Below are 26,123 nucleotides of genomic sequence, written 5' to 3'. Positions count from 1 at the left end.
TACAATCTTTTCTGTTTCCATGTTTAAAGATTGGTGTGATTACTGCTTTTGTCCAGTCTGATGGAACCTGTCCCAACTCCCAGGCCATTTCAATTATCCTGTGTAGCCATTTAAGACCTGACATTCCACTGTACTTGATGAGTTCCGACTTAATTTCATCCACCCCAGCTGCTTTATTGCACTGCAATTTATTGACCATTTTCTCCACTTCCTCAAACGTGATCCTATTTCCATCATCATTCCTATCCCATTCTACCTCGAAATCTGAAACATTACTGATCGTATTTTCACCTACATTGAGCAACTCTTCAAAATATTCCATCCATCTGCCCAAGGCATCCACAGGATTCACCAGCAGTTTTCCTGACCTGTCCAAAATACTTGTCATTTCCTTCTTACCTCCCTTTCGAAGACTGCTAATTACACTCCAGAATGGTTTTCCAGCAGCTTGACCCAATGTCTCCAACCTGTTTCCAAAGTCTTCCCAAGATTTCTTCTTGGATGCTGCAATTATCTGTTTGGCTTTGTTTCTTTCTTCAACATAACTTTCTCTGTCTACCTGAGTTCTAGTATGTAGCCATTTTTTATACGCCTTCTTTTTCCTTTTACAGGCTGCCTTGACTGTGTCATTCCACCAAGCTGTTTGCTTCCTCCTACTTTTACACACTACTGTTCCAAGACATTCTTTAGCCACTTCTAGTACTGTGTCCCTGTACCTTGTCCATTCCTTTTCCAATGACTGTAATTGACTACATTCAACTAACTGGTACCTTTCTGAGATCGCTGTTATGTACTTGTGCCTGATTTCCTTATCCTGAAGTTTCTCCACTCTTATCCTCCTACATATGGACCTGACCTCCTGCACTTTCGGCCTCACAATCCCAATTTCACTGCAGATTAAATAATGATCAGTGTCATCAAAGAATCCCCTGAATACACGTGTGTCCCTCACAGCCTTCCTGAATTCCTGATCTGTTATTATATAGTCAATGACAGATCTGGTTCCCCTGCCTTCCCAAGTATACCGGTGAATGTTCTTATGTTTAAAAAAGGAGTTTGTGATTACTAAGCCCATACTGGCACAGAAATCCAAGAGTTGCTGCCCGTTCCTGTTGGCCTCCATATCCTCTCCAAATTTACCCATAACCTTTTCATACCCTTCTGTTCGATTTCCAATCCTGGCGTTAAAATCACCCATGAGCAGAACACTGTCCTTGTCCTTTACTCTAACAACTACATCACTGAGTGCCTCATAAAAACTATCCATCTTATCTTGATCAGTCCCTTCACAATGCGAATATATTGACACAATCCTAATTTTCTTGCTAGACACTGTCAAATCTATCCACATCAGTCGTTCGTTTACATACCTTATTGCAACTACGCTGGGTTCCATTTCTTTCCTGATGTAAAGCCCTACACCCCATTGTGCTATTCCTGCTTTGACTCCTGACAAGTAGACCTTGTATTCTCCCACTTCTTCTTCTTTCTCACCCCTTACCCGAATGTCACTAACAGCTAAAACGTCCAGCCCCATCTTACTTGCAGCCTCTGCCAGCTCTACCTTCTTCCAAGAGTAGCCCCCATTGATATTAATAGCTCCCCATCTCATTACCATTTGTTTGCCAAGTCGTATCTTAGGAGTCCCTGGTTTGTCAGTTAGAGGTGGGACTCCATCACCTCCAAAGGTCCGAGGCACTTTGCTCTGATTGTTGCCAGCATCATATTTAAAGTACCAGGGAAGCAGGTTGCTAGCCTTACTTGCCCCGAGTCTCATTGGGTTTTACCCCTAACGGCTGAGGGACTAACCGGTGGATTTGGTAGTCTTTGGCGTATGAGCACAAAGGTGACCACGACTCAGAATATGTCCGAGATGCCCAGCCTTATTCCAAAGTAACTGATATCCCGACTGTCGGGACCACTTACTTGGCCACTCATATGTTGCCCGTGGTTCATGAACTAGGACATGACTACAGGAACCCACACCACGAACCACCTGAAATATTATAGTATAGTTTAATTAAAAACTCAGTTCAGTAGTTGATTTTTGATTTCACCCAACATTATTATCCTATAATAAACTCGGTGGAACTGCACTGTGACATATATAGCGAAACCGCCAAGAATAAAAAAAACTGCTATTTATATTTCATCCACTGAATAATTTAATTTCACATGCAATTCAGTTATTGATTGGCAATTTTAATAACATGGCATTTTGGGAATATGTAGGCAACAACATAAATGGTCTGTGAATTAAGAAATGATATGAAATAGGGGTAATGCAGGAGTAGGTTTAATTATGAATAAAAAAATAGAAGTGCGGGTAAGCCACTACCAACGGCATAGTGAACGCATTATTGTGGCCAAGATAGACACGAAGCCCATCCCTATTACAGTAGAACAAGTTTATATGCCAACTAGCTATGCAGATGATGAAGAAATTGATGAAATGTATGATGAGATAAAAGAAATTATTCAGGTAGTGAAGGGAGACGAAAATTTAATAGTCGTGGGTGACTGGAATTCGAGAGTAGGAAAAGGGAGAGAAGGAAACATAGTGGGTGAATATGGATTGGGGGAGAGAAATGAAAGAGGAAGCCGTCTGGTAGAATTTTGCACAGAGCATAACTTAATCATAGCTAACACTTGGTTCAAGAATCATAAAAGAAGGTTGTATACATGGAAGAATCCTGGAGATACTAGAAGGTATCAGATAGCTTATATAATGGTAAGACAGAAATTTAGGAACCAGGTTTTAAATTGTAAGACATTTCCAGGGGCAGATGTGGACTCTGACCACAATCTATTGGTTATGAACTGTAGATTAAAACTGAAGAAACTGCAAAAAGGTGGGAATTTAAGGAGATGGGACCTGGATAAACTGAAAGAACCAGAGGTTGTACAGAGTTTCAGCGAGAGCATAAGGGAACAATTGACAGGAATGGGGGAAAGAAATACAGTAGAAGATGAATAGGTAGCTCTGAGGGATGAAGTAGTGAAGGCAGCAGAGGATCAAGTAGGTAAAAAGACGAGGGCTAGTAGAAATCCTTGGGTAACAAAAGAAATATTGAATTTAATTGATGAAAGGAGAAAATATAAAAATGCAGTAAATGAAGCAGGCAAAAGGGAATACAAACGTCTCAAAAATGAGATCGACAGGAAGTGCAAAATGGCTAAGCAGGGATGGCTAGAGGACAAATGTAAGAATGTAGAGGCTTATCTCACGAGGGGTAAGACACATACTGCCTACAGGAAAATTAAAGAGACCTTTGGAGAAAAGACAACCACTTGTATGAATATCAAGAGCTCAGATGGAAACCCAACTTTCTAAGCAAAGAAGGGAAAGCAGAAAGGTGGAAGGAGTATATAAAGGGTCTATACAAGGGCGATGTACTTGAGGACAATATTATGGAAATGGAAGAGGATGTAGATGAAGATGAAATGGGAGATACGATACTGCGTGAAGAGTTTGACAGAACACTGAAAGACCTGAGTCGAAACAAGGCCCTGGGAGTAGACAACATTCCATTGGAACTACTGACAGTCTTGGAAGAGCCAGTCCTGACAAAACTCTACCATCTGGTGAGCAAGATATATGAGACAGGCGAAATACCCTCAGACTTAAAGAAGAATATAATAATTCCAATCCCAAATAAAACAGATGTTGACAGATGTGAAAATTACCGAACTATCAGTTTAATAAGTCACAGGTGCAAAATACTAATGCGAATTCTTTACAGACGAATGGAAAAACTGGTAGAAGCCGACCTCGGTGAAGATCGGTTTGGATTCCGCAGAAATGTTGGAACATGTGAGGCAATACTGACCTTACGATTTATCTTAGAAAATAGATTAAGGAAAGGCAAACCTACATTTCTAGCATTTGTGGACTTAGAGAAAGCTTTTGACAATGTTGACTGGAATACTCTCTTTCAAATTCTAAAGGTGGCAGGGGTAAAATACAGGGAGTGAAAGGCTATTTACAATTTGTACAGAAACCAGATGGCAGTTATAAGAGTGGAGGGGCATGAAAGGGAAGCAGCGGTTGGGAAGGGTGTGAGACAGGGTTGTATCCTTTCCCCGATGTTATTCAATTTGTATATTGAGCAAGCAGTAAAGGAAACAAAAGACAAATTCGGAGTAGGTATTAAAGTCTATGGAGAAGAAATAAAAACGTTGAGGTTCGCCGATGACATTGTAATTCTGTCAGAGACAGCAAAGGACTTGGAAGAGCAGTTGAATGGAATGGACAGTGTCTTGAAAGGAGGATATAAGATGAACATCAACAAAAACAGAATGAGGATAATGGAATGTAGTCGAATTAAGTCGGTTGATGCTGAGGGAATTAGATTAGGAAATGAGACACTTAAAGTAGAAAAGGAGTTTTGCTATTTGGGGAGCAAAATAACTGATGATGGTCGAAGTAGAGAGGATACAAAATGTAGACTGGCAATGGCAAGGAAAGTGTTTCTGAAGAAGAGAAATTTGTTAACATCGAGTATAGATTTAAGTGTCAGGTAGTCGTTTCTGAAAGTATTTGCATGGAGTGTAGCCATGTATGGATGATAAATAGTTTGGACAAGAAGAGAATAGAAGCTTTCGAAATGTGGTGCTACAGAAGAATGCTGAAGATTAGATGGGTTGATCACATAACTATTGAGGAGGTATTGAATAGAATTGGGGAGATGAGGAGTTTGTGGCACAACCTGACAAGAAGAAGGGACCGGTTGGTAGTACATGTTCTGAGGCATCAAGGGATCACAAATTTAGCATTGGAGAGCAGCGTGGAGGGTAAAAATCGTAGAGGGAGACCGAGAGATGAACACACTAAGCAGATTCAGAAGGATGTAGGTTGCAGTAAGTACTGGGAGATGAAGAAGCTTGCACAGGATAGAGTAGCATGGAGAGCTGCATCAAACCAGTCTCAGGACTGAAGACAACAACAACAACATGAAACGTCCGTATTCATTCAGTTGCAGAGTATGGCAACATGAGTATAACCCTGATCCGTATTTTGTGAGTGAAAGAAAGAGGAATATTAAGTTCATTAAAAATCCTGTTCCCAATACGCAGCATTGACCATTTGGTCTGTTAGTATTTTCAGCTCTGAAAAGAACATTTATTTCTTCTAGAAGAATATTTAATAGCGGTGGCAGACAATGAGGGTTATGGAATGTGAGTAGGGAACAGGTGATAGGACAGAGGGGCTGAAATTCTTGGGTGGAGGGTGTGAGGACAGTAGGTTACCATAGGTTAAGGCTGGTATAATTCTGGGAGTACAGAATTTGTTGTGAAGATGATTCTCATCTGTGCTGGTCTGAAAAGCTGTTTGATGGAGGGGTATTCAAGGGGCCTTAGCTGTGATACAGCCATTGAAATTGAGCATGTTATGTTCAGCAGCATATTGTATCTCAGGGTGGTCTACCACACTCTTACTCGTAGCCACAGTTTGGCAGTGACCAGCTGGTTAGTAGTCGTACCAATATAAAAAAAGCAGCACAATGATTGCAGTAGAACTGATATATAATTTGGCTGCTTTCACAGTTGGCCTGGGCTTTGAAGGGGTAGGTTAAGCCTGTGACAGGACTGGAGAGGGAAGTGCTGGTGTGTGCATTAGGCAGGTCTTGCATCTGACATATGATCCCTGTCACTATGGATTGAAATTGGGAGTGGCATAGGAATGGACTAGTATGTTTCAGAAGTTGGATGGGGGGCGGAACACCATTTTAGAAGGGGTGGGAGGTATCGTGTGTAGGTTGTCCCATATTTTAGGGCATGATAATAGGTAAACAAAGCCCTGACAGGGGATGTTCAGTTCTTCCAGTCCAGGATGATATTGGGTGATGAAGGTGGCACTCGTTTGTAGCTGGTTCATGGGGGTGGTGGGAGCATTGAGTATGTGTGGGGAAAAGGCACTGGAGATCTGTTTGTGGATCAGGTCGGGGGGAGATAGTGCCTTTCTGTGAAGATCTTGGTGAGCTCTTCAGCAAACTGGATAAGGGAATTCTGGTCACTGCAGATGTACTATCTGCAGGTGGCCAGGCGGTATGGGAGGGATTTTTTTGGTATGTAAGGTATGACAGCTGTCAAATGCAGGTGTTTAGTTGCTCTTGGATTTAATGTGGACTATGGATGGAGCCATTAGAGAGGAGGAGATCAGCATCCAGTGAGGTCGCATGCAGGTTTCGAGGAGATCAGGTGAGCTGGTTTCGAGGAGATCAGGTGAAGCAGATGGGAGAGTTGTTGAGCTTGTGAAAAATGAAGATAGGGTGGTTTGGTTGTGACTCCAGATCTTGATATCATCAAAGAACAAGACCAGAGCTTTGGTGTTTTGGGAGGGTCGGGAGGTCTCCTCTTGATGACTCATAAATAGGTTGGCATATAGGACAGTGCCATGTGGGTACCCATGACTGTGCCACAAATGGCTTGTTGAATGTTACGAAGTGCCCCGTTTTTCCAATCCAGTGCATGCTTGAAGAACCAAGTGGGGGAGCGTCAGAGGGAAGATAAATGTATTATTGATGGAGTTAGTATTTAGTTGAAAAACTAAATAGTTGATTTCTGGACATAAAAAAGAAAAAAAAATGTTGAACTCATTTCTAGCATTTTGTCTTCTCTTCTCTCTTCGTCTAAGCTTCTTTTAAATTTATTTCTACCATCTGTAATATAAGAGATTTTTGCAGTAATTCCCCTCTAATTTGACTCAAAGTTAAATTCAGATTAGAACAGAGATCTTTCTGATATCACATTTGTAAATGACATTAAAAATAAATTGCAGCATTTTTAGCATCTATAGATTTTTAAACAGACTCTTACAATATGTAATTGTAGTTACTTTACTATGTATGTGTAATGAGTATTTTTTTGTGTTACTCTAGTGCTAGGTATTGCCTGGTGGCATATTGGGTCAGATGACAAATCTGAAGGTATGGGTCTCAATCCCCACTCAATCAAAGGATTTTTTCTCTCACTTATTCCTTCTTTCGCCTCTGGCAATCATTTTCTGATGTGAGAAATACCTTGCTGTGTGAAACTTCTGAATCCTTGTTAAACTAGCTGTGGGTCCCCTTATTGCTGGATAAATCAGGTCAAAAGTGGGAGGTAGGCAAGGGCATACCACCTCCAATTGGACTGTTCCTATTAAGGCACAGTTCTGTACAAACTAGCCCTCAGGGTGAATGGCAGCTTTACCATTTTTCGTCCTAAATATGACATCTTTGACTAAAAAAAGTGCTTAATAATCTCAGCTTCTAGATTCATATATCCTAAAAATTGTTAGGTATCGTGATAAGAAAAATAAATGGAGATGAATGTGCTAGAGTATGTTAAGTATCAGTATGTTCTGTGTTAGTTTGGCAGTATAAATTATTAATATGAACATTTGAAGCCTCCCGTTCCTTCACTCTTCATTGAGTGGTGATGGTATAGCACTTTCCTTGCAACATAAAGATGAATAAACTGCATCTGAAGTATGCAGTAAGCCTGTCTGGAAACTCAGTTGAACTGCAGTTTACAATTTTCTGTTACAGTATTATTCAATTTGATGTAACAATCATATTATTTTCATCATCACTTGAATTAAATCAAAATTTCAAACAAAAAGGAAATGTAGAAGACCCATGATTGCACAAGATTTTAAAATAACTATGAAAATTAGTTGCTCTTGTGCATTCCTTTTGGTTTATCTCCAGCCTAGAGTGTCAGTCTGAAATTAAATCTTAGAAACAGCAAATGCAAAATTTGGTGCATTGTACCCCAAATCGTGATTTATTCCTCAAATAAGAAAAAACTTATACGGGAGGCATTGTCAATATTCGGACGTATGGCAGGAATACTCATTTGAAGCAGAAAACTTAATGTGGAGATATGCCTATTCTGAATGGTTTCCGAGATGTAACATGCCTCAGAGAAAGGATATAATTGAGAATTGCTTAGACACAGCCCAGTGGTTGTTTTTGGAATTTTTCTTCCACAGTTGCATGAATGCTGTTACATGTTGAAGAGCAGAGCAGTCTTTTTTAAGAGAAAGTTTGCAGTACAATCTATGAGAGACTTTACATCTGTAACAATTTAGACTGCCTACAATATGCTTGTCTGTCTCCTTCTGGAGTACTGCTGTACATTGTGGGCCCTTGCATGATAGGATTGATGGAGGATGTCGAAAAGGTTCAAAGAAGGGCTGCTTGTTTTATATTATCATGAAATAGGGGAGAGAGTATCACAGATATGATAAGTGAATGGGGTTGGCAATCATTAAAATGAAGGTGTTTTGCTGTGTGGCGAGATCTTTTCACAAAATTTCAGTCACCAACTTTCTCTTCGTAATATGAAAAATTTTTTGCAACATCAAATCACATAGGGAATAATCATGATAGCCTTAAAGATTTAAGTATTAGTTTTTCCTGTGCACTGTTTGCGAGTGGAAGGGTAGAGAAATTGTGTAAAAGTTGTTTGATGAGCACTCTGCCAGGCATTTGGCGTGAATTTCAGAGTAGATATGTAGATATAGAATCTTTTTCACCGCCTTGACCAGTATATTGTGTAATTTTATTCCCTGATAGAAAATGCTGTTTTGAGCCTTTTTGTTTTTTCCTTCGTAGTCCAGACTGGCTCGTCGTCAACGATTATGTATAAAACTGTTTGTAAAAACCTTGATAATTTTTTTCCTGATACGAACAACAGATTGGTAAATGTATTCACTTGGTGCAGTAAGGATACCCAATTTTTAAACAGCTTTTTACAGTGAGCCCAACTACAACTTACAGTTATTATTCTTGCAACCCTTTTTCGTAGTTTAAGAATTGTATCCATGTTTCGTGCCTTCGATCCCCAGAAAAGAATCCCATAACTAAGAATTGAGTATGTCGCCACAAGACATTGGCTGTTACAAATTGACGATAGAATCCTAAGAGCAAAACATTCCGATGACGTTCTTTTTGCAAGCTTCTTTGTGTGTTCATTCCATGTTAACTGACAGTCACTATTCATCTCTACAAGCTGTCCATGTTAACTGACAGTCACTATTCATCTCTAAAAGCTGTGTGTTGTTTACACAATCTATAAATTTATCATCTATACTTAATGTGACAGAATTGTGTTCCCTCTTTATGCTGAGGTGCATAGTGGTTGTTTTCTGAATGTTCAATGTTAATTTATTACATACAACCCAATCATAAACGTGTTAATTTATTACATACAACCCAATCATAAACATCCTTGAGGGTTTCGTTAGCTTTCTCTGATAGGAGTTGCTGGTGTTTTATCATTGACTATGACATTGCTGTTGTCAGCGAAGATAACTTTTTCTCCATGTCTTCTACTGTCCAGAAAATCAAACAACGGAAAATTCAGGATGGAATGTAACAATATTATGAACGCATTTGTGTGTGTGTTACCGTTAGAAACTCCTGTGTTTATGTGTTTCTTGTCTGTCAATTGTGTTACTAAATATTTTTCATCAGTGGATGTGTGAACTGTTCCCACCTTTTGCATCCTGCTTTCCAAGTAAGATTAGAACCCCCCATTTGCTATTCTGTTACACCTAGTACTTCTAACTTGTGTAGTAGTATTTTCTGATCAACAGTGTCAAAAGTATTGGACAACTATAAGAATATGCTTGTAACACAGTCACCTTTGTCATGAGCTCCAAGTATCACTTTTGTGTACTTTGCAATGGCTGATAGTGTACTTCTGCCACTTCAAGAACAAAACTGTGTTTTGTTAAAAATGTTGTATTTATTCATATAACTCATTAATCCATCTTCATGATTTATTCAATTATTTTTTAGAGTGAAGGCAGTAGTGAAACTGTCCTGCAGTTTTCAGTACAGCCTGTGCTATCTTTGTTTAGTAATGGCACTACTCATGTGTGCTTTAGGTATTATGGAGAAATACCTAAACAGAAGGTCTTATTTATTAAATTTGTCGGTGGGACTTGTGTGCTCTCTTTGCACACCTTCATAACAGAACCTCACCTGCCTGCTGACTTCTTATTTTTTAACTTCTGTATTGGCTTCCTGACTTCAAGCCCTGCTGTGGAATATCATCATTGTGCTTGCTCACCACGTAAGTCATTGTGGCTGCCACACATGTTTTAAGAAGATTTTGCAGTTCCAGAGAACCAGTTATTTACAAAATTTCCAAATTCCTGTGGGTACATCTATAATTTTATCCTCATCTTTGATTTGCATGTTGTTATACTTATGTCTGGCTTTTCCAGATCCATGTTTTATGAGATCCCACAGCACCTTCCTTTTATTTTCTACATTCTCCATCATTTTATCTTTGCGTGTTGTTGTTGTTGTTGTTGTTGTTGGTTTTTTTTTTTTTTTTTTTTTACAGCAAGCAGTACCTGCTGTATATTTTTTTATACATGTGATAGTAATCTAGGAATTGTGGCTTAGTGTAGTGCTTTTGTAAAGAACTGAAAAATTTAAATGTATGCAACTGCTTTTTAACAATCACAGTTATCTGTCTATATCCTCAAGGCTTAATTTAAACAGGGTGCAGAATTTAGAGAACTAAGCTTCTAGTCCATGTATACTTCATTTACTTACTTTGATTTACCAGTGGCATAGAAAAAGTATGTGATTTGCGTTCAGAGAAGATGCTTTTGTAGGCCTGCAGTTTTACGGATTTTATCAAGCCTGTCTTTGGCTTTTGACAGTGATGACGAGAAAGGCCAAGATCTCCTGTAAATACTTCACAATTTTCTCTGTCGATATCTGTAAGAACGTCGTCTAAGACTCATGCTGAGCGTTTTGATTCTCTAGTAGCATTGTTTATCATTCATGCCTTGCCAAAAATGCTCCTGTTGTTTAGAAAGTTGTTGCTGATTTCACCTTAAACTCCTGTGATGATATTCATATTTACACATGGTACTTTTGGGGGCTGAGACTCTTTCCAAGACTTCAGAAACAGTATGTTTGTATTTGTGTAGTAGTTACATTGTTATTATCTCTGGCATTGAAATAAGTCTGTACATCATTACCAGCTATTAGATTAAGAATAAGTCTTAAAAATTACTAGCATAATTGTGACTTTCAAATTATACTTGTTCACCTAGCAAGGATTTGGGTTTTTCTATTTTTTGGTGGCATGTTTCAATTTGTTCTAGCAGTTGTAGATTCTTGTCATTGGGTTGGGTGTGTAGACCTGCCAGGTTCTTTTGCATATCATTAATAACATATTTTGTGCTGAGCATGTTTTGTGCAATAGCTGATTTTTCAAATGGTTCAGTTGGAAAGTATTCATGTGCTATTGGAACAGGATTTTAAAATTCTGACTGTTTTTCCTGTATAGTAGGCAAAACAGCTAGGACATGAAATGTTATATACTCATCCGTTGATCTCTCTCTCTCTCTCTCTCTCTCTCTCTCTCTCTCTCTCTCAAGCAGGTTAGCAGTTTTTTTTAGATATACACTCTCTCTTCCTTTTTGTTGTTTGCTATGAAAGCTGTTAAAGAGTAAATATATTTTCTAAGTATTCTTTTTTTTGCTTTCATTGAACAAATACTTTATTTACTTTAGTTGTACTGCCAACTGCAGAAGTCTCCTTTTATGTCATTTAGTAAACTATAATTTTATTTTATTTTCTTAGCCATCGCAAGAAGAGAATGAAGAACCTTCAACGTAAAATCAAATCTGGAAAGCTAAATGTTAATGAAGATGATCCCTTTGAGTTGTTTGTAGCCTCAACAAATATACGGTATTGTTACTATGCTGAGACACACAAAATATTGGGAAACACATATGGCATGTGTGTTCTCCAGGTAATTGAAAAACTAGATCATTCTACAGTTGTGTTATCTGATTGTGGTTTTTGTTTAGCTATAGGATTTAAATTATCTCAGGTTTAAATGCAATTGTATGTCTTCTTTGCTTTCTTCTCATTGTCAATGTTTTCATTTTTTTGCAAATTGCTCAGGATTTTGAAGCACTTACACCCAATCTCTTAGCTCGAACTATAGAGACAGTTGAAGGTGGTGGAATCATTGTTTTACTACTGCGAACTGTCAAATCACTGCGCCAGCTGTACACAATGAGTATGGATGTTCATGAACGTTATCGCACAGAGGCCCATCAGGATGTTGTTGGGCGCTTCAATGAGAGGTAATTGGTGTGATTTATATATACATGAATGCTGTATGTTTGTGTTTGTTTGTGTGTCTATCGACGTGCCAGCGCTTTCGTTTGGTAAGTCACATTATCTTTGTTTTTAGATATATTTTTTCCATGTGGAATGTTTCCCTCTACTAATATACACTCCTGGAAATTGAAATAAGAACACCGTGAATTCATTGTCCCAGGAAGGGGAAACTTTATTGACACATTCCTGGGGTCAGATACATCACATGATCACACTGACAGAACCACAGGCACATAGACACAGGCAACAGAGCATGCACAATGTCGGCACTAGTACAGTGTATATCCACCTTTCGCAGCAATGCAGGCTGCTATTCTCCCATGGAGACGATCGTAGAGATGCTGGATGTAGTCCTGTGGAACGGCTTGCCATGCCATTTCCACCTGGCGCCTCAGTTGGACCAGCGTTCGTGCTGGACGTGCAGACCGCGTGAGACGACGCTTCATCCAGTCCCAAACATGCTCAATGGGGGACAGATCCAGAGATCTTGCTGGCCAGGGTAGTTGACTTACACCTTCTAGAGCACGTTGGGTGGCACGGGATACATGCGGACGTGCATTGTCCTGTTGGAACAGCAAGTTCCCTTGCCGGTCTAGGAATGGTAGAACGATGGGTTCGATGACGGTTTGGATGTACCGTGCACTATTCAGTGTCCCCTCGACGATCACCAGTGGTGTACGGCCAGTGTAGGAGATCGTTCCCCACACCATGATGCCGGGTGTTGGCCCTGTGTGCCTCGGTCGTATGCAGTCCTGATTGTGGCGCTCACCTGCATGGCGCCAAACACGCATACGACCATCATTGGCACCAAGGCAGAAGCGACTCTCATCGCTGAAGACGACACGTCTCCATTCGTCCCTCCATTCACGCCTGTCGCGACACCACTGGAGGCGGGATGCACGATGTTGGGGCGTGAGCAGAAGACGGCCTAACGGTGTGCGGGACCGTAGCCCAGCTTCATGGAGACGGTTGCGAATGGTCCTCGCCGATACCCCAGGAGCAACAGTGTCCCTAATTTGCTGGGAAGTGGCGGTGCGGTCCCCTACGGCACTGCGTAGGATCCTACGGTCTTGGCGTGCATCCGTGCGTCGCTGCGGTCCGGTCCCAGATCGACGGGCACGTGCACCTTCCGCCGACCACTGGCGACAACATCGATGTACTGTGGAGACCTCACGCCCCACGTGTTGAGCAATTCGGCGGTACGTCCACCCGGCCTCCCGCATGCCCACTATGCGCCCTCGCTCAAAGTCCGTCAACTGCACATACGGTTCACGTCCATGCTGTCGCGGCATGCTACCAGTGTTAAAGACTGCGATGGAGCTCCATATGCCCCGGCAAACTGGCTGACACTGACGGCGGCGGTGCACAAATGCTGCGCAGCTAGCGCCATTCGACGGCCAACACCGCGGTTCCTGGTGTGTCCGCTGTGCCGTGCGTGTGATCATTGCTTGTACAGCCCTCTCGCAGTGTCCGGAGCAAGTATGGTGGGTCTGACTCACCGGTGTCAATGTGTTCTTTTTTCCATTTCCAGGAGTGTATATATACACCACACACACACACACACACACACACACACACACACACACACACACACACACTTACCAAACAAAAGCGCTGGCAGGTCAATAGACACACAAACATACACACAAAATTCTGGTTTTCGCAACCAACAGTTGCTTCGTCAGGAAGCACTTACAGAATTCAGCAAAAGTAATGCCACATCAATCTCAAAACACTGCCTGAAATTCCAGTTTTGAATTTTTTGGCGGATGGAGAGTTGGTCTGATGCCACTGTGATAACTGTCTTTTTGTCTCAGGCATATAATGAGCCATTCATGTTTCATCTCCAGTCACAATAGAGCTAAGAAATCCTCAATTTAAAATTAAAATTACACAAGAAACGTGCAGGCACTATTGACATGATTTTTTATTGTGCTTCTTCAGCTGTTTTGAGATTTGTCTTACACACATTTTCCAGTAGCTCACAATTTCTGTGAGCGTCTTGTATAAGAACATTCTGGAGAGTTGTGGAAACTTCCTGGAAATTTCATCCACTGTCAGTTGCCAGTCTTCATGAACAGTTTCCATTTTTTGCACTAACTCATCAGTCAAAATGGGAAGTCTTTCACATTTCTTTTCATCATGAACATTTGGTCTGTCTCCATTAACCTCCCTACACCACTTAAAAAACTCAGTCTATTCATAACACCTTTGCCATAAACCATTTTGATGCACAGAAAGACTTCACTAGGTTGTTCTTCATTCCACAAGTAGGAGATGGATCACAGCATGCGGCATGTACTTGGCGGGATTTCTTACTGACATCTTTTATACAATTGGACACTACAGTGTGAGTTTACATACTATCATGTTCCTGCAATGCTTGCTTTTGCCAGGAGATCCCCCTCTACCACCCATTGTCGCCAACTCTCAAAAAAAGCAAAGCTCATTATGGTCACAGTACACTTACTTTCTGAAAATGTCCCATAGACGGTGAAAATATGCAACACATCTCATATGACACAACAAGATAGGATCAATATTGGAAAGAACTGCCAATGTTCTCAGAAAAGGATATCCTTTCTAGTATTTTGTGCAAATATTTAATTTCAGTTTCAAAATATGCAAGCATAAAATAAGTAGTAAAGCTGTGTAAACCATAGACAAAGTACATGTTTATCATGTGTGTAAACAGAAATACACGGGGTATACCTTGTCAATGTATTAAAATGAAAAAAAAATGGAAATAGACAGTAAAAAAAAAAAAAAAAAAGGAACCCTTACGAAGAACCAGGGAGGAAGAGGGTTTAGCTGTGGATGAGGTTAATGTATAAATGATCTATTGGATGGACTACATAGCTTTCTCAGGACAGTTTGTGTATGCCAGAAAAGTAGTGCTTCTTTTCCATTCCTTGTATTTCACTTAGTCGATGGGCTTACAGTTCATTTTCATTCTCTTCAGCTCCTGTCCATTGTACTTCTTCTCCAGGTGCAAGAACTATTTGCACTTAAAAACACTAAAATTTTACCATTTTTAAATCAGTTTCTGTGTTAATCCTTCAAATTTGTTCTGTTTCGGGTTGGGTAACAGAAACTCCTCTGCCTCAAAGACTATATATAATAATGTGTAAAATAGGAAATAATAATAGAGATTTAACAGTGAAATGTAAAATTCCATATAGAAGTTAAAAAATATTTAATAAAGTTGTATTTTGCAGGATAAAGTGATAATTATGATATTATCAAACATCAGCTTAAAAATAATGTGTTATTTCTGTTTATGAATCACCACTGCTTTCTTTTTAGTCAGTATACTGAGTTCCAGTAGTTCATGATAGATGAGCCATTAATGTATTTCTGAAGTTTCCTCAGTATGAATGATTGACAGCATAGTTTACTGTAGGAAAGCAGTAGCAGTAGCAGAATGAATTTTTGTATTCTAAGACCTAGTATCAGTACGTTATTATTGCAAAGTTTCAGGTTTACTCACAATTACTTCCAGAGTTAAAAAAAGCTGAACTTCACATTTCTTCGAGCATCTATTTTTTTTTTTTTTTTTTTTTTTTTTGGCTGACTTTGCTTCACATTATTCACATGAAAATTCCTCAGGAAATAATTTTTTTATTATTTTGCTTAAGAGAGCACAAAAAGTTATACCAGATGGTCTAGTTTTGTTTGTTTCAAGAAAATATTGCCACAGATATTATGCCTCAAAATTGCCAAAAACTCACGAGTGCTCAAACAAATGATCGTATCTCTGGAAGTATTGAATAAGTGTTTGTGGAACTTTACCAATGTTTATTGGGAACATATGTGAATGTTCACACAAAATTCCAGGAAAACCTGTGAAGGTCATGCAGGCCCTTTTTCCGAAATTGGGCCACTTGGCATGGAATGGCCAAGTTATCTTGTTAGAAAATGCCATATTCGTCAGGGAAAAAACATCAAGCGTGAAGGGATGCAGCTGGTTTGCTGTAATGTTCCTGTAGTCCACAGTTGTCTTGGTGCCTTTGATTACTACCACAAGTTTCATAAAAGCTCAGGTGAATGTCCTCAATAGCATAGTTTTCTCCCCAAAGGCTTGCATTCATGGTGTGATGTTGGTTTTGAGCAGCCATGTGCCTTGTTGATAGCATATTAAGATACAACTGTTGACATGGTGTATGAAGAAAGAAGAGTCAACTGACCAGATGATACAATTCCATTGATCCCCAGTCCAATCTCTGCAATCCCCTTCACAGTGCACTCATAATTGACGATGTCATTGGGTCATCATGGGAACATGTGGGGATTGCCTGCTGATAGAGCTCCATGTTAAGCAGTGTCTGCTAAATAGTTTGCTTCAAAACACTTGCTAGCCTTGTTTGATGGATTCAGATCTTCCATAGGCAGCAGCGTATTCTGCTGTATGAAGTGAGCAAACCTCCATCTTCTCTGATGAGGTGTGTATGTCCAAAATGTTGTCACCTACTCTTGGTTTCACAGTGCATCAACCCCTTCCCATAATCACTCACGACAGTAGGACATGAACAGCCAATGAGTTTTGCTATGTCTGACAGTGTCGTTCACACACACACACACACACACACACACACACACACACACACACACACACACACACACACACTTTTGTTCCATGAGTCTGATGTAATTGTTTGAGATGCACTTCCTCTCCGTGTTTCCGAGTTCTGGAATAACCACAGAGGAGTTAATAAACTGACAGCTGGATTCCATGTGTCTCAGAGTATGACTGGACTCTAGTCATTGGTCACACTACTACTACAACTACTCAACTACTTTTATCACCTGAAGAAATAACTAGATCTGTCTTTGAAATACCATAGGCAAAAATGGAGTCATAAGCTGTGCTGGAAAATTGAGAAACGAGGTCCCCTCATAAAATTAGTTATTGAAATTGAAAATATAAATGACATTACATTATGTATTATTCTCAGACTTCAAAACACTTTCAGCAATAATGTGACGCTTCTGTAAATACATACAGGTTTCTGCTGTCGCTGTCATCGTGCTCACGTTGTTTGGTGGTGGATGACCAGTTAACTGTGTTGCCTGTTTCGTCACACAACCTTCAGGTTGAGCCTGTTGGTAGGCCTGAGGCAGCTGCAACTGAGCAAGAACTATCAGAATTGAAAGAGAGTTTACGGGATACACAACCAGTGGGTGTTTTGGTCAACTGTTGCAAGACTGTAGATCAGGTATAGTTTCATCATAGTAGGCTACTGTCAAGGGCACCCTTACCGGAGGGCAAGGGGGCTCACACTCTTCCCCTTCCCCTAACACTCTAAGAAAGGACAAAAAAATGTAGTGTAGTCAGGTGTTTTTCTTTTAAAAAAATCTAACTTTTAGTTAGTATTATGCACATTTTTAACAGTCAGAACTGGAACTTTTTTATGGCTACTTGCATGTCACCATTTGTTTTCCAAAATATTAAAAATATTCAGCACCTCCCATGTCTATGCCTCCCCCTCTCCCTCCCCCCCCCCCCCCTTCCAGCCCATACAAATATCACATGGGTGCCCTTGGCTATTGTGCATGAAGTAAATGTTAATGCTGTATGTATCCGGTGTTCTCTGCTCTTTGTAGTAGTAATACTGATTTATAACAGATTGAAATTGAAAACTTACACCAAAAATGCTGTAATCATCATAACAAATAATCATAATACACTTACTACAGAAATTATTAACCAAAATATGATTAGTGACTGAATGAATCTTAAGTTGTCAGAATATTAAATTAATTTTTAACATTCAGAACAAGTGTTTCTTTATTCAAGAGCTAATAATTTTAAGCAGTAGATATGAAAATGAATATGATTATAAAGAACGGCTGTGTCACTCAAAATCTTACATTAGGAGATGTCTATAAATATTACTACTGATGTCATCTAATCCAGTCACATTTGTCGTCCTTCTTCACATTTATCCACCCACAGACTCATACCCACAGTTAAAAAAAAAAATTATTTGTTTTCTTTGCTATCATTGTGACTTCACTTTAGTTTCAGTTGGTTTTAGCCTTTGAATATCAATGTACTGCATCAGATTTCACCTTGTTTCCCCTTATTTCATCCTTTTTGTGATTTTTCCGATGTATTTTTGTGATTTTTTTTTAAAATATAATTCTATGTTATTTACATATTATTTCGTGTTTTGTCCACCACCATGGATTATTGCTCCTTCCATCTTCTTCAATACAGAAAAATTTCCTTATCCCTAGCCAAAACCCAGTTCCACATACTGTTCCGGCATTGTTGCTTGCCTCATGGGAATCCCCCCCCAGATAGCCTTACCATCAAATCACTCATCTCTGGCTGCCAACTTTCCTCCCACATTGACCTCCATCTGTTCAGAAACTGCCAATCCTTAGCCCTTACCAACACAATTCTGCAAAACCATATCAATCAAGCCCAAATCTCTTTGCAGTACCTTCTCTCCATCCTTAAAATCCTCCTGCTATGCAATCCCAAATTCCTGGATACCATAAAACACATTAAAACTTTCGCCCTCCAAGAACAACATGCACAATGCCATCTCAAAAAACTCTCCAACCTGATAACTTCCCACTCCTGCCTTGGACTACCACTGTCCACTGCCTCTATGACAACCTCCAAACTTTCCTACATCCCCTCATAGCTGATAATCATGTCTCACAGACCTATTACATTTACCCCACCCCTCAAAACTCCCTCTCACCACCACATAAAATCCAGAACCTAAACAGTCATGAACCTTTCCTCCAAAAATGCAGAAATATCATTCCTTTTCAAAGGCTTCACTTTTGCCTCACTCCCAAATTCAGTCATGCAGGACTTGCTAAAGACCTTCTCTCCTTCTCCAGGTCCCTACAGTGGAAACACTTTTTCACCACCAACCCTACCAGTCAGATTCAACCAACAAAGACCAATGTTGAACTCTGCCTGACTCAGTTCACTGCCCCCCCCCCCCCCCCCTCGCTGCCCCCAAATCACCCCATTAACTTTCCAGAATTTCTTAACCTCAAACCTTACCTCATCATCATTCCCCAAATCCCTCGACATGCAAACTAACCTTACATCTGCAGAATGAACTACAGTTAGCACCTAAACTGATCCTGACCTTGTAATCTATCTGTGAACAAAGGCTCCACCACTGTTGTTTTGAACTGCAAGGATTGCCTGGCAGAAAGACTCCGCCAGCTGTCAGATTCATCCACCTACAAACCCTGCCACAGTGGCCCTGTTCTATAAATCCACCAGGATCTCCAGTCTTTCCTCAAATCCGTAGGCCCATCCCAGAACCTCTCCCAACCTCTCCCCAGAGTCCATCTCTCTCCTCACCCTTACCACTCCCTTCACTCCTACCTTCTACATGCTTCCTAAAGCCCATAAATCCAACCATCTTGGACACAACGTTGTGGCCAGTTACTGTGCCGCCACTGAGAGAATCTCTGCTCTCATAGACCAACACCTGCAACCTGCGATCAACACTCCTATATAAAAGATACCAACCATTGTGTCCACCAACTCTCCACAGTTCCTGTTACTTTACCACACCTTGCCCTGCTCGTCACTGTTGATGCCACTTTCTTTTACACTAACATCCCTAATACCCATGGCCTTAGTGCTATTGAAAACCACCTTTTCCAACACCCAACAGATTCCAAACCTACAATCTCCTTACTCACCGTTACCAACTATATCCTCACTCAAATTAATTCTCCTTTGAAGACATTACCTACAGACAAATCCGGGGTACGACTATCGGCACCCACAAGGCACCATCCTATGCCAACCTTTTCATGAGCCATTTAGAGAAATCCTTCATAAACACCCAGAATCCCAAACCTCTCACCTGGTCTCTGTCCATATCAAACCGACCAACTACCAGCAATACCACCACTTCAACAGCTGCCACCCATTCCATACCAAGAAGTCCCTTCCATACAGCTTAACTGCCCGTGGCCAGTGCATCTGCAGTGATGAAATATACTGAGGGCCTCCCTTAGGCCTTTGCGGATCATAATTACCGTCCCAACGTTGCTCCATACATCCTACCACCACCACCACCACCACCACCACCACCACCTACTCCAGTCCAGTCACAAACACAACCTATCTCATCAAAGACAGTGCTACCTGTGAAACCAGTCATGTGATCTACAAGCTAAGCTGCAGCCAGTGCTGCATTGTACATGGGCATGAGAACCAACAAGCTGTCTGTTCGTATGAATTGCCACTGACAAATTGTGTCCAAAAAACAACAGGACCACTCTGTTGCTGAGCATGCTGCCCAACACAACATTCTTCATTCCAATGACTGCTTCACAGCCTGTTCCATGTGTATACTTCCCACCAAATCCAGATTTTCCAAATTGCGCGAATGGGAACTCTCCGTGCTGTATATCCTACTTTCCCGTAACCCTCCTGGCTTCAACCTACATTAATCGTTGGCCTTACCCACCTACCCCTTCCCTGCTCCCATTCCAGCCTATACAGCCCCCTATTCCACCAACACACTCTGTCTTTGTGCTTCCCCATCTCTCCCCCGCCCTCCGTCTAACTTCCCAACTCCACCTAGCAGCCCTACTCTCTCTCCACCTCGTCCCTGCGTGCTTGCACTAGCAGCACTTTACCATCCCCCACCAACCCTGCTATCCCTCCCTCAGCCTCCTCCCTTACTGCCGCTCCCCCCCCCCCCCCCCCCACCAGTTGTCTCTCCCATCGTGCACTTCTGCTCATAGTGTGGCTTCAGCTGCCAGAGACTGTGGTCATGTGTGTGTGTGTTGCATTTGACTGTGTGTGTGTGTGTGTGTGTGTGTGTGTGTGTGTGTGTGTCCTTTTTCGACAAAGGCCTTGTTGGCCGAAAGCTCATTTTGTGACATTCTTTTTGTTGTGCCTATCTGCGACTCAGCATCGCTGCTATGTGGTGAGTAGCAATTATCCTTTTCATAATCTTGTTACATCCTGTAAAGATTAAAATGTTTATAGTTATTTGGCTTGTGAGTTCTAGGAAGTTGGACAAAAAAAAAGAGTCAAATGTTCAGAATTTAACATAGGTGAATTAGCACTACTTGCAATCCAGAATCTATCATATTTAACAGTACATATAAAACTATCTGAAACCAAAATACTCAATCACGTCTAAACACAGCAAAACTTAACAACAAAATCAAACACCGGAAACTCCAGCTAGAAATGTCAGAAATTTAGGAAAAGATAGATTGCTGTAAAGATGACACGTTGAGTTGCAGACAGGTACAATTAAAAGACATTTACATAAAAAACCTTTTGGCCACAGCCTTCATCAGCAAAAGAAAAACACATGTATGAATGGTGTGTGCTTCTCTTCTGCTGATGAAGGCTGTTGTGGCTGATAGCTTTGTATGTGACTGCCTTTTAATTCTCCCTGTCTGCAACTTAACATGTCATCTTTACGGTAAGTAACAGTCTATCTTTTCCTACATTGTTGACATTCAAAACTTACAACAAGTATCCACAATAACACCTACAATACCATGGCATTATAGTTTAGCCTCTTCATCGCATGTGACAATTTTGCCACTAAGCTCAATTTACAGTTGACAAAGATATAAAACAGAGTTCTTCTCATGCAGAAAGATTTCATGCAAAAAGTGTCTGCATAAAGAAGAATATGAGTGAACCGCAATGTTTATGACTGCTACAGAAATACCAATGTTGCTGATGTTGTGGGTGGACTGAGAGATGTAACCTTGTGGTGTGGAAGGAAATTGCCATTATGAGAGGCAAAAAAACGAAAATGAAATTGTCTCTGCACAGTGGTGCAGTCTAAGAAGGAAATTTGCGAATGTTTTTTCGTAGAGGGCTTCCAGGCATGCAGCAACACTCAAAGACAGCTCTATGGAAGATTTCTACCCGCTGCTAAGTACAGCCGGAGGCTTGTCCCTAGTGCAGTGCTGACCTGTGGGGAGTTGCAGTGGGAAAGCAACCACCAAATTTGATCTGAAGACAGCAGCATGTAATGATTGACTACAAAGCATTAGAACATTGAATGACCAAAGATGATTGATATTTAAAAAAATTCTTATGTCATTTCAGTTGCAAACTTTTTACAGTGTGACTATATAGGCCTGAAGATGATCCAGGGAGATTGAAACTAGCCGCACTCTAAAAAATGTGCAACTGAGACTGAAAAATAAATGATATTTATAAAAAATTTAACCCGTGAGAAAGTTAGCTATAATAAAAAATCATCGTATGAAATGAAAGGCACTTATCTACCTAATCATAGTATTTATTAAGGTATAAGTAACAAAAAAAATGCAATCTTAGGCATAAATAAAGTCTTCTGGACTGTGGTTATTTACTTATGGCACATATAATGAATACAATATATAAAAAAATAAAAAATCGCATGTATTTTAATTGATCAGTCTTCCATAGTATCTGGAGAAATGTGTCCTTCATAAACTCCGTTGCACGTGAATGTCACATGCTCAGTGCAGAATGATTTGTGACACAAAGTACATGCTTTTTTAGAGCATCTATTCTTCCTTCTTGGACAAAGCATGCAAAAGCCACTGGGTCCTGTCTTTGTTTCCACATTAGGAAGACGTACAAACCACTTTATTTGGAACTTTAGATCTGATGAAATGTTCTGCAGTGTTTTTCTTCATGAAATATGTGGTTTCACTATCTCTAGAGCCACATCTTTCAGGAATACACATCCTGCAATTACACTTTGTGTGGTTTCTTTGTATATAATTTGCACATTGATCCCAGTGATATTCAAAATAGTGAAGAACAGTCTCATTGGCTACCTTGAAGAAATTCGTGCAACAGAGTAATCCTCTTTCTTTTAGTCAATAACATCCACAACTCCTCTAGTATTGTTATAAAATGTAACAATTTCTGGTTTAGCTTCAATACCTGTCTCTTGATCGATATTATCGTCATTGTGGAGTGAGGATATCATAAGTACAATTTTCTTCATTTTTTTTCCTTGGTGTGTAAGATACGATGGCATTGTTTTCACCAAAACCAAAAATGGAACTAGGCATCGATCTGTTCTTTGTTGACAAAAATGTGCTGACTGCTGCTGTTCTGTAGACATTTTTCAATTCTTTGAATAGTGGAATTGATGTGAAATAATTGTCCAGTGTTAAGTTTCTAACACTGTTAAATATAGGAGCAGCAACCCTCTTGACCATGTCAGCAGCTGCGTTGCTCAAATTATAATTTCCTAGTGGCTGGTTTCCAGCATATATCTCCAAATTACACGTATAAAAGGTTTTTACATCTACAAGGGCATAGATTTTTATGCCGTATTTAGCAGATTTATATGAAATATATACCTGAAACTTACAGCGGTCCCTGAATGACTCCAGCATTTCATCAATAGTACAGTACTCTCTGGATGTATAATTGTTGTTACAGTGTCTAAAAAGACCTCAAATATTTATCGGATAGGCACTAACTAGGTTATCAGCTTGCTTTCTTGCCTCCCGAGTATTGATATCTTCAAAATGTAACACTCGTAACAAAAATAAGAAGCATTTTATGGACATCGTTACTGTATAAAAATCACAGGCTGTACCATCATCAGTCCACATTCCTTTCACATTCAAATGATTTGTGTTCTTCAAACCAGCCGAGTACAACAATCCAATGAATGCCTTTTTTATCAACCACATCTGTCGTCTTACAATCCCGTTCTCGTGAAAATTTTTCGTCGTCTGTATCATCCGGATCCAATATACATTCTTTGTCCAAATCAAGGTCTTCCAGCCATGCAAGTATTTGTTTTGTTTGTCAGTCATCCATACTGATTTTTGTAAGTATATAATAAAGAACATAATTACTAAAAATAAAATTGCCTTCAGTTTGTTAAAATGTAATAAAGCAAGAAATAAACATTTACATAACAAGAAAAAAATTCTTACACGGAGAGGCGCACGATGAGCAAAATGCTGCACTTTACGGCGCAGTGGCACAACCGATTCACTACGAGGTCGCAGGCACATTGAGAGACGTGAAAGTGTGGTGCACGGGGAGGGGATGAATGCTTAGAAAGGTACTGAGACGCTCGCCACACTATCGTGTTAATAACATACACAATTATCGAAATGAATTTTTGTGTGAGAGAAATGCTCATAGCGCGCCTTCTCACGGGTTAAATGCCAACACAGTTGCTGCATTCTCTCATGACAGTTATGTCGTGTATAATGAAGGATGGTTGCTTTTAAAAGGCTTTAGAGGCTATGTTGTGTTTATTAAAGTAACAGTTGAAGAAGAGGTGGCAAAAGGATGCAAAATTATTAGGAGTTTTTCCACACAACAGCTAATTTGATCAGCATTATACTAGATTTAAATTGAATACTCTTCTTTTACTTTAGTTGATGTTCTTATAGCCCCTTTACAAGAACCTGTCCATTTTATTCAACGGCTCTTCCGAGTCCTTTGCCGTCTCTGACAGAATTACAATCTCATCAGCAAACTTCAAAGTTTTTGTTTCTTCTCCCTGAACTTTAATTGCTTTTCAAAATTTTTCCTAGGTTTTATTTACTGTTTGCTCAGTGTACCGATTGAATAACATTAGGAATCAGATACAACCCTGTCTTACTTCCTTCTTACTTATTGCTTTCCTTTCCTGTGCTTCAACTCTTAAAACTGCAGTCTTGTTTCTCTACAAGTTGTAGATTACTTCCTGCGCTCTATATTTTAATCTTATTATCTCTGGAATTTCAAAGAGTGCATTCTACTCAGCATTGTCAAATTCTTTCTCTAAATTTACAAGTGCTATAAATATAGGTTTGCCTTTCTTCAGTCTTTTTTGAAGATAAGTCATAGTGTCAATGTGGCACTGTGTGTTCCTGTATTACTCCAGAACCCTGACTGATCTTCCCCAAGATCTGCTTCTACAAGTTTTTAGATTCTTCTGTAAATAATTCTTCTCAGTATTTTGCAGCCATGTCACACTTATCGTCACCTGCCTTGTTTGGAACTGTACTTATCACTTTCTTAATAGAGTCTGATAGTATTTCACCTTTGTGAAATATCTTGCTTACAAGTGAGAATAGTTTTGTTGTAACTGGTTCCCCCAATGATCTCAGTAATTCTGGGCAAATCTCATATACTGACAGGGACTTCTTTCACAAGAGTCTTTCCAACGTTTGTCAGATTCTTTCCTCACTCTCATATCTCCCATTTCATCTTAATTTACTTCGTCTTTTCATTAAATAATATTTTCTCAGAGCTTATTTCTCCTTAACTGATCTCCTGCAGGATAATATTTTAAATAACTTTACATTTAGGCAGAAAGTATCAGTTTCACAAAAGCAGATTATTTATTTCTTTGCGAGCATGTATTTAAACACTTTGCACATTGGAAATATGTACATAAGTCCCAAATTTAACCGGCGATGAAATTAGGTAGCCATAATCCATTCACAAACGAGGAGAAGGAGAATTGTTATACACTGTCATCTAGTTACTCTAACTGTGGTTCAGGTATAAGTGAAGTAAGCAGTTGTGCACGATAAGCTACTCAAAGAGATAAAATGACCCACAGGGAACAAAAATGTATGTAAATGCGGGTGTCAGATGATTCTTTGTGATTTGTACAAATGACTCATTAACTATCATAACATGTTTCATGTAGGTGATATACTGAAAAGTAACTAATTAACTAATAAGTTTGTTTCATCCTTTGTGTCACAACATTGTATTACATTATTTTCCTCACCTTACTGATGAGTTGTCTGAGAATATTTTTATTCTTGCTTGTGCGCCAGTTTTTCTTATTTTATCATTTGAAAGGACTGCAGCTAATTTATTTCCTCATCCTCATCCAGTCCAAGCTTGTATGTTGTTTTATGTTATGTTAAACCTTAATTTTCATACACCTCTCTCCCTCCCTCCCTCCCTCCCTCCCTCCCTCCCTCTATCCTCCCCCCTCTCCCCCTATCCTCCCCCCCTCACCCACCCCCCCCCTC

General features: G+C 39.9%; 1 protein-coding gene across 1 annotated transcript in view; it reads left to right on the top strand.

Moving 5' to 3' along the window:
• LOC124804870 (RNA cytidine acetyltransferase) overlaps positions 1 to 26,123 on the top strand; it is a 102,325-nt gene that overhangs the window by 10,086 nt on the left and 66,116 nt on the right. Inside the window, exons 3-5 of the mRNA XM_047265235.1 lie at positions 11,601 to 11,772; positions 11,928 to 12,112; positions 17,155 to 17,365. Of these exons, the coding sequence (XP_047121191.1) occupies positions 11,601 to 11,772; positions 11,928 to 12,112; positions 17,155 to 17,365 (568 nt within the window). The remainder of the gene's footprint in view (positions 1 to 11,600; positions 11,773 to 11,927; positions 12,113 to 17,154; positions 17,366 to 26,123) is intronic.

Source organism: Schistocerca piceifrons, chromosome 7, assembly GCF_021461385.2.
Source record: "Schistocerca piceifrons isolate TAMUIC-IGC-003096 chromosome 7, iqSchPice1.1, whole genome shotgun sequence".
Classification (NCBI taxonomy): domain Eukaryota; kingdom Metazoa; phylum Arthropoda; class Insecta; order Orthoptera; family Acrididae; genus Schistocerca; species Schistocerca piceifrons.
This window is presented reverse-complemented; position numbering and strand designations above follow the sequence as displayed.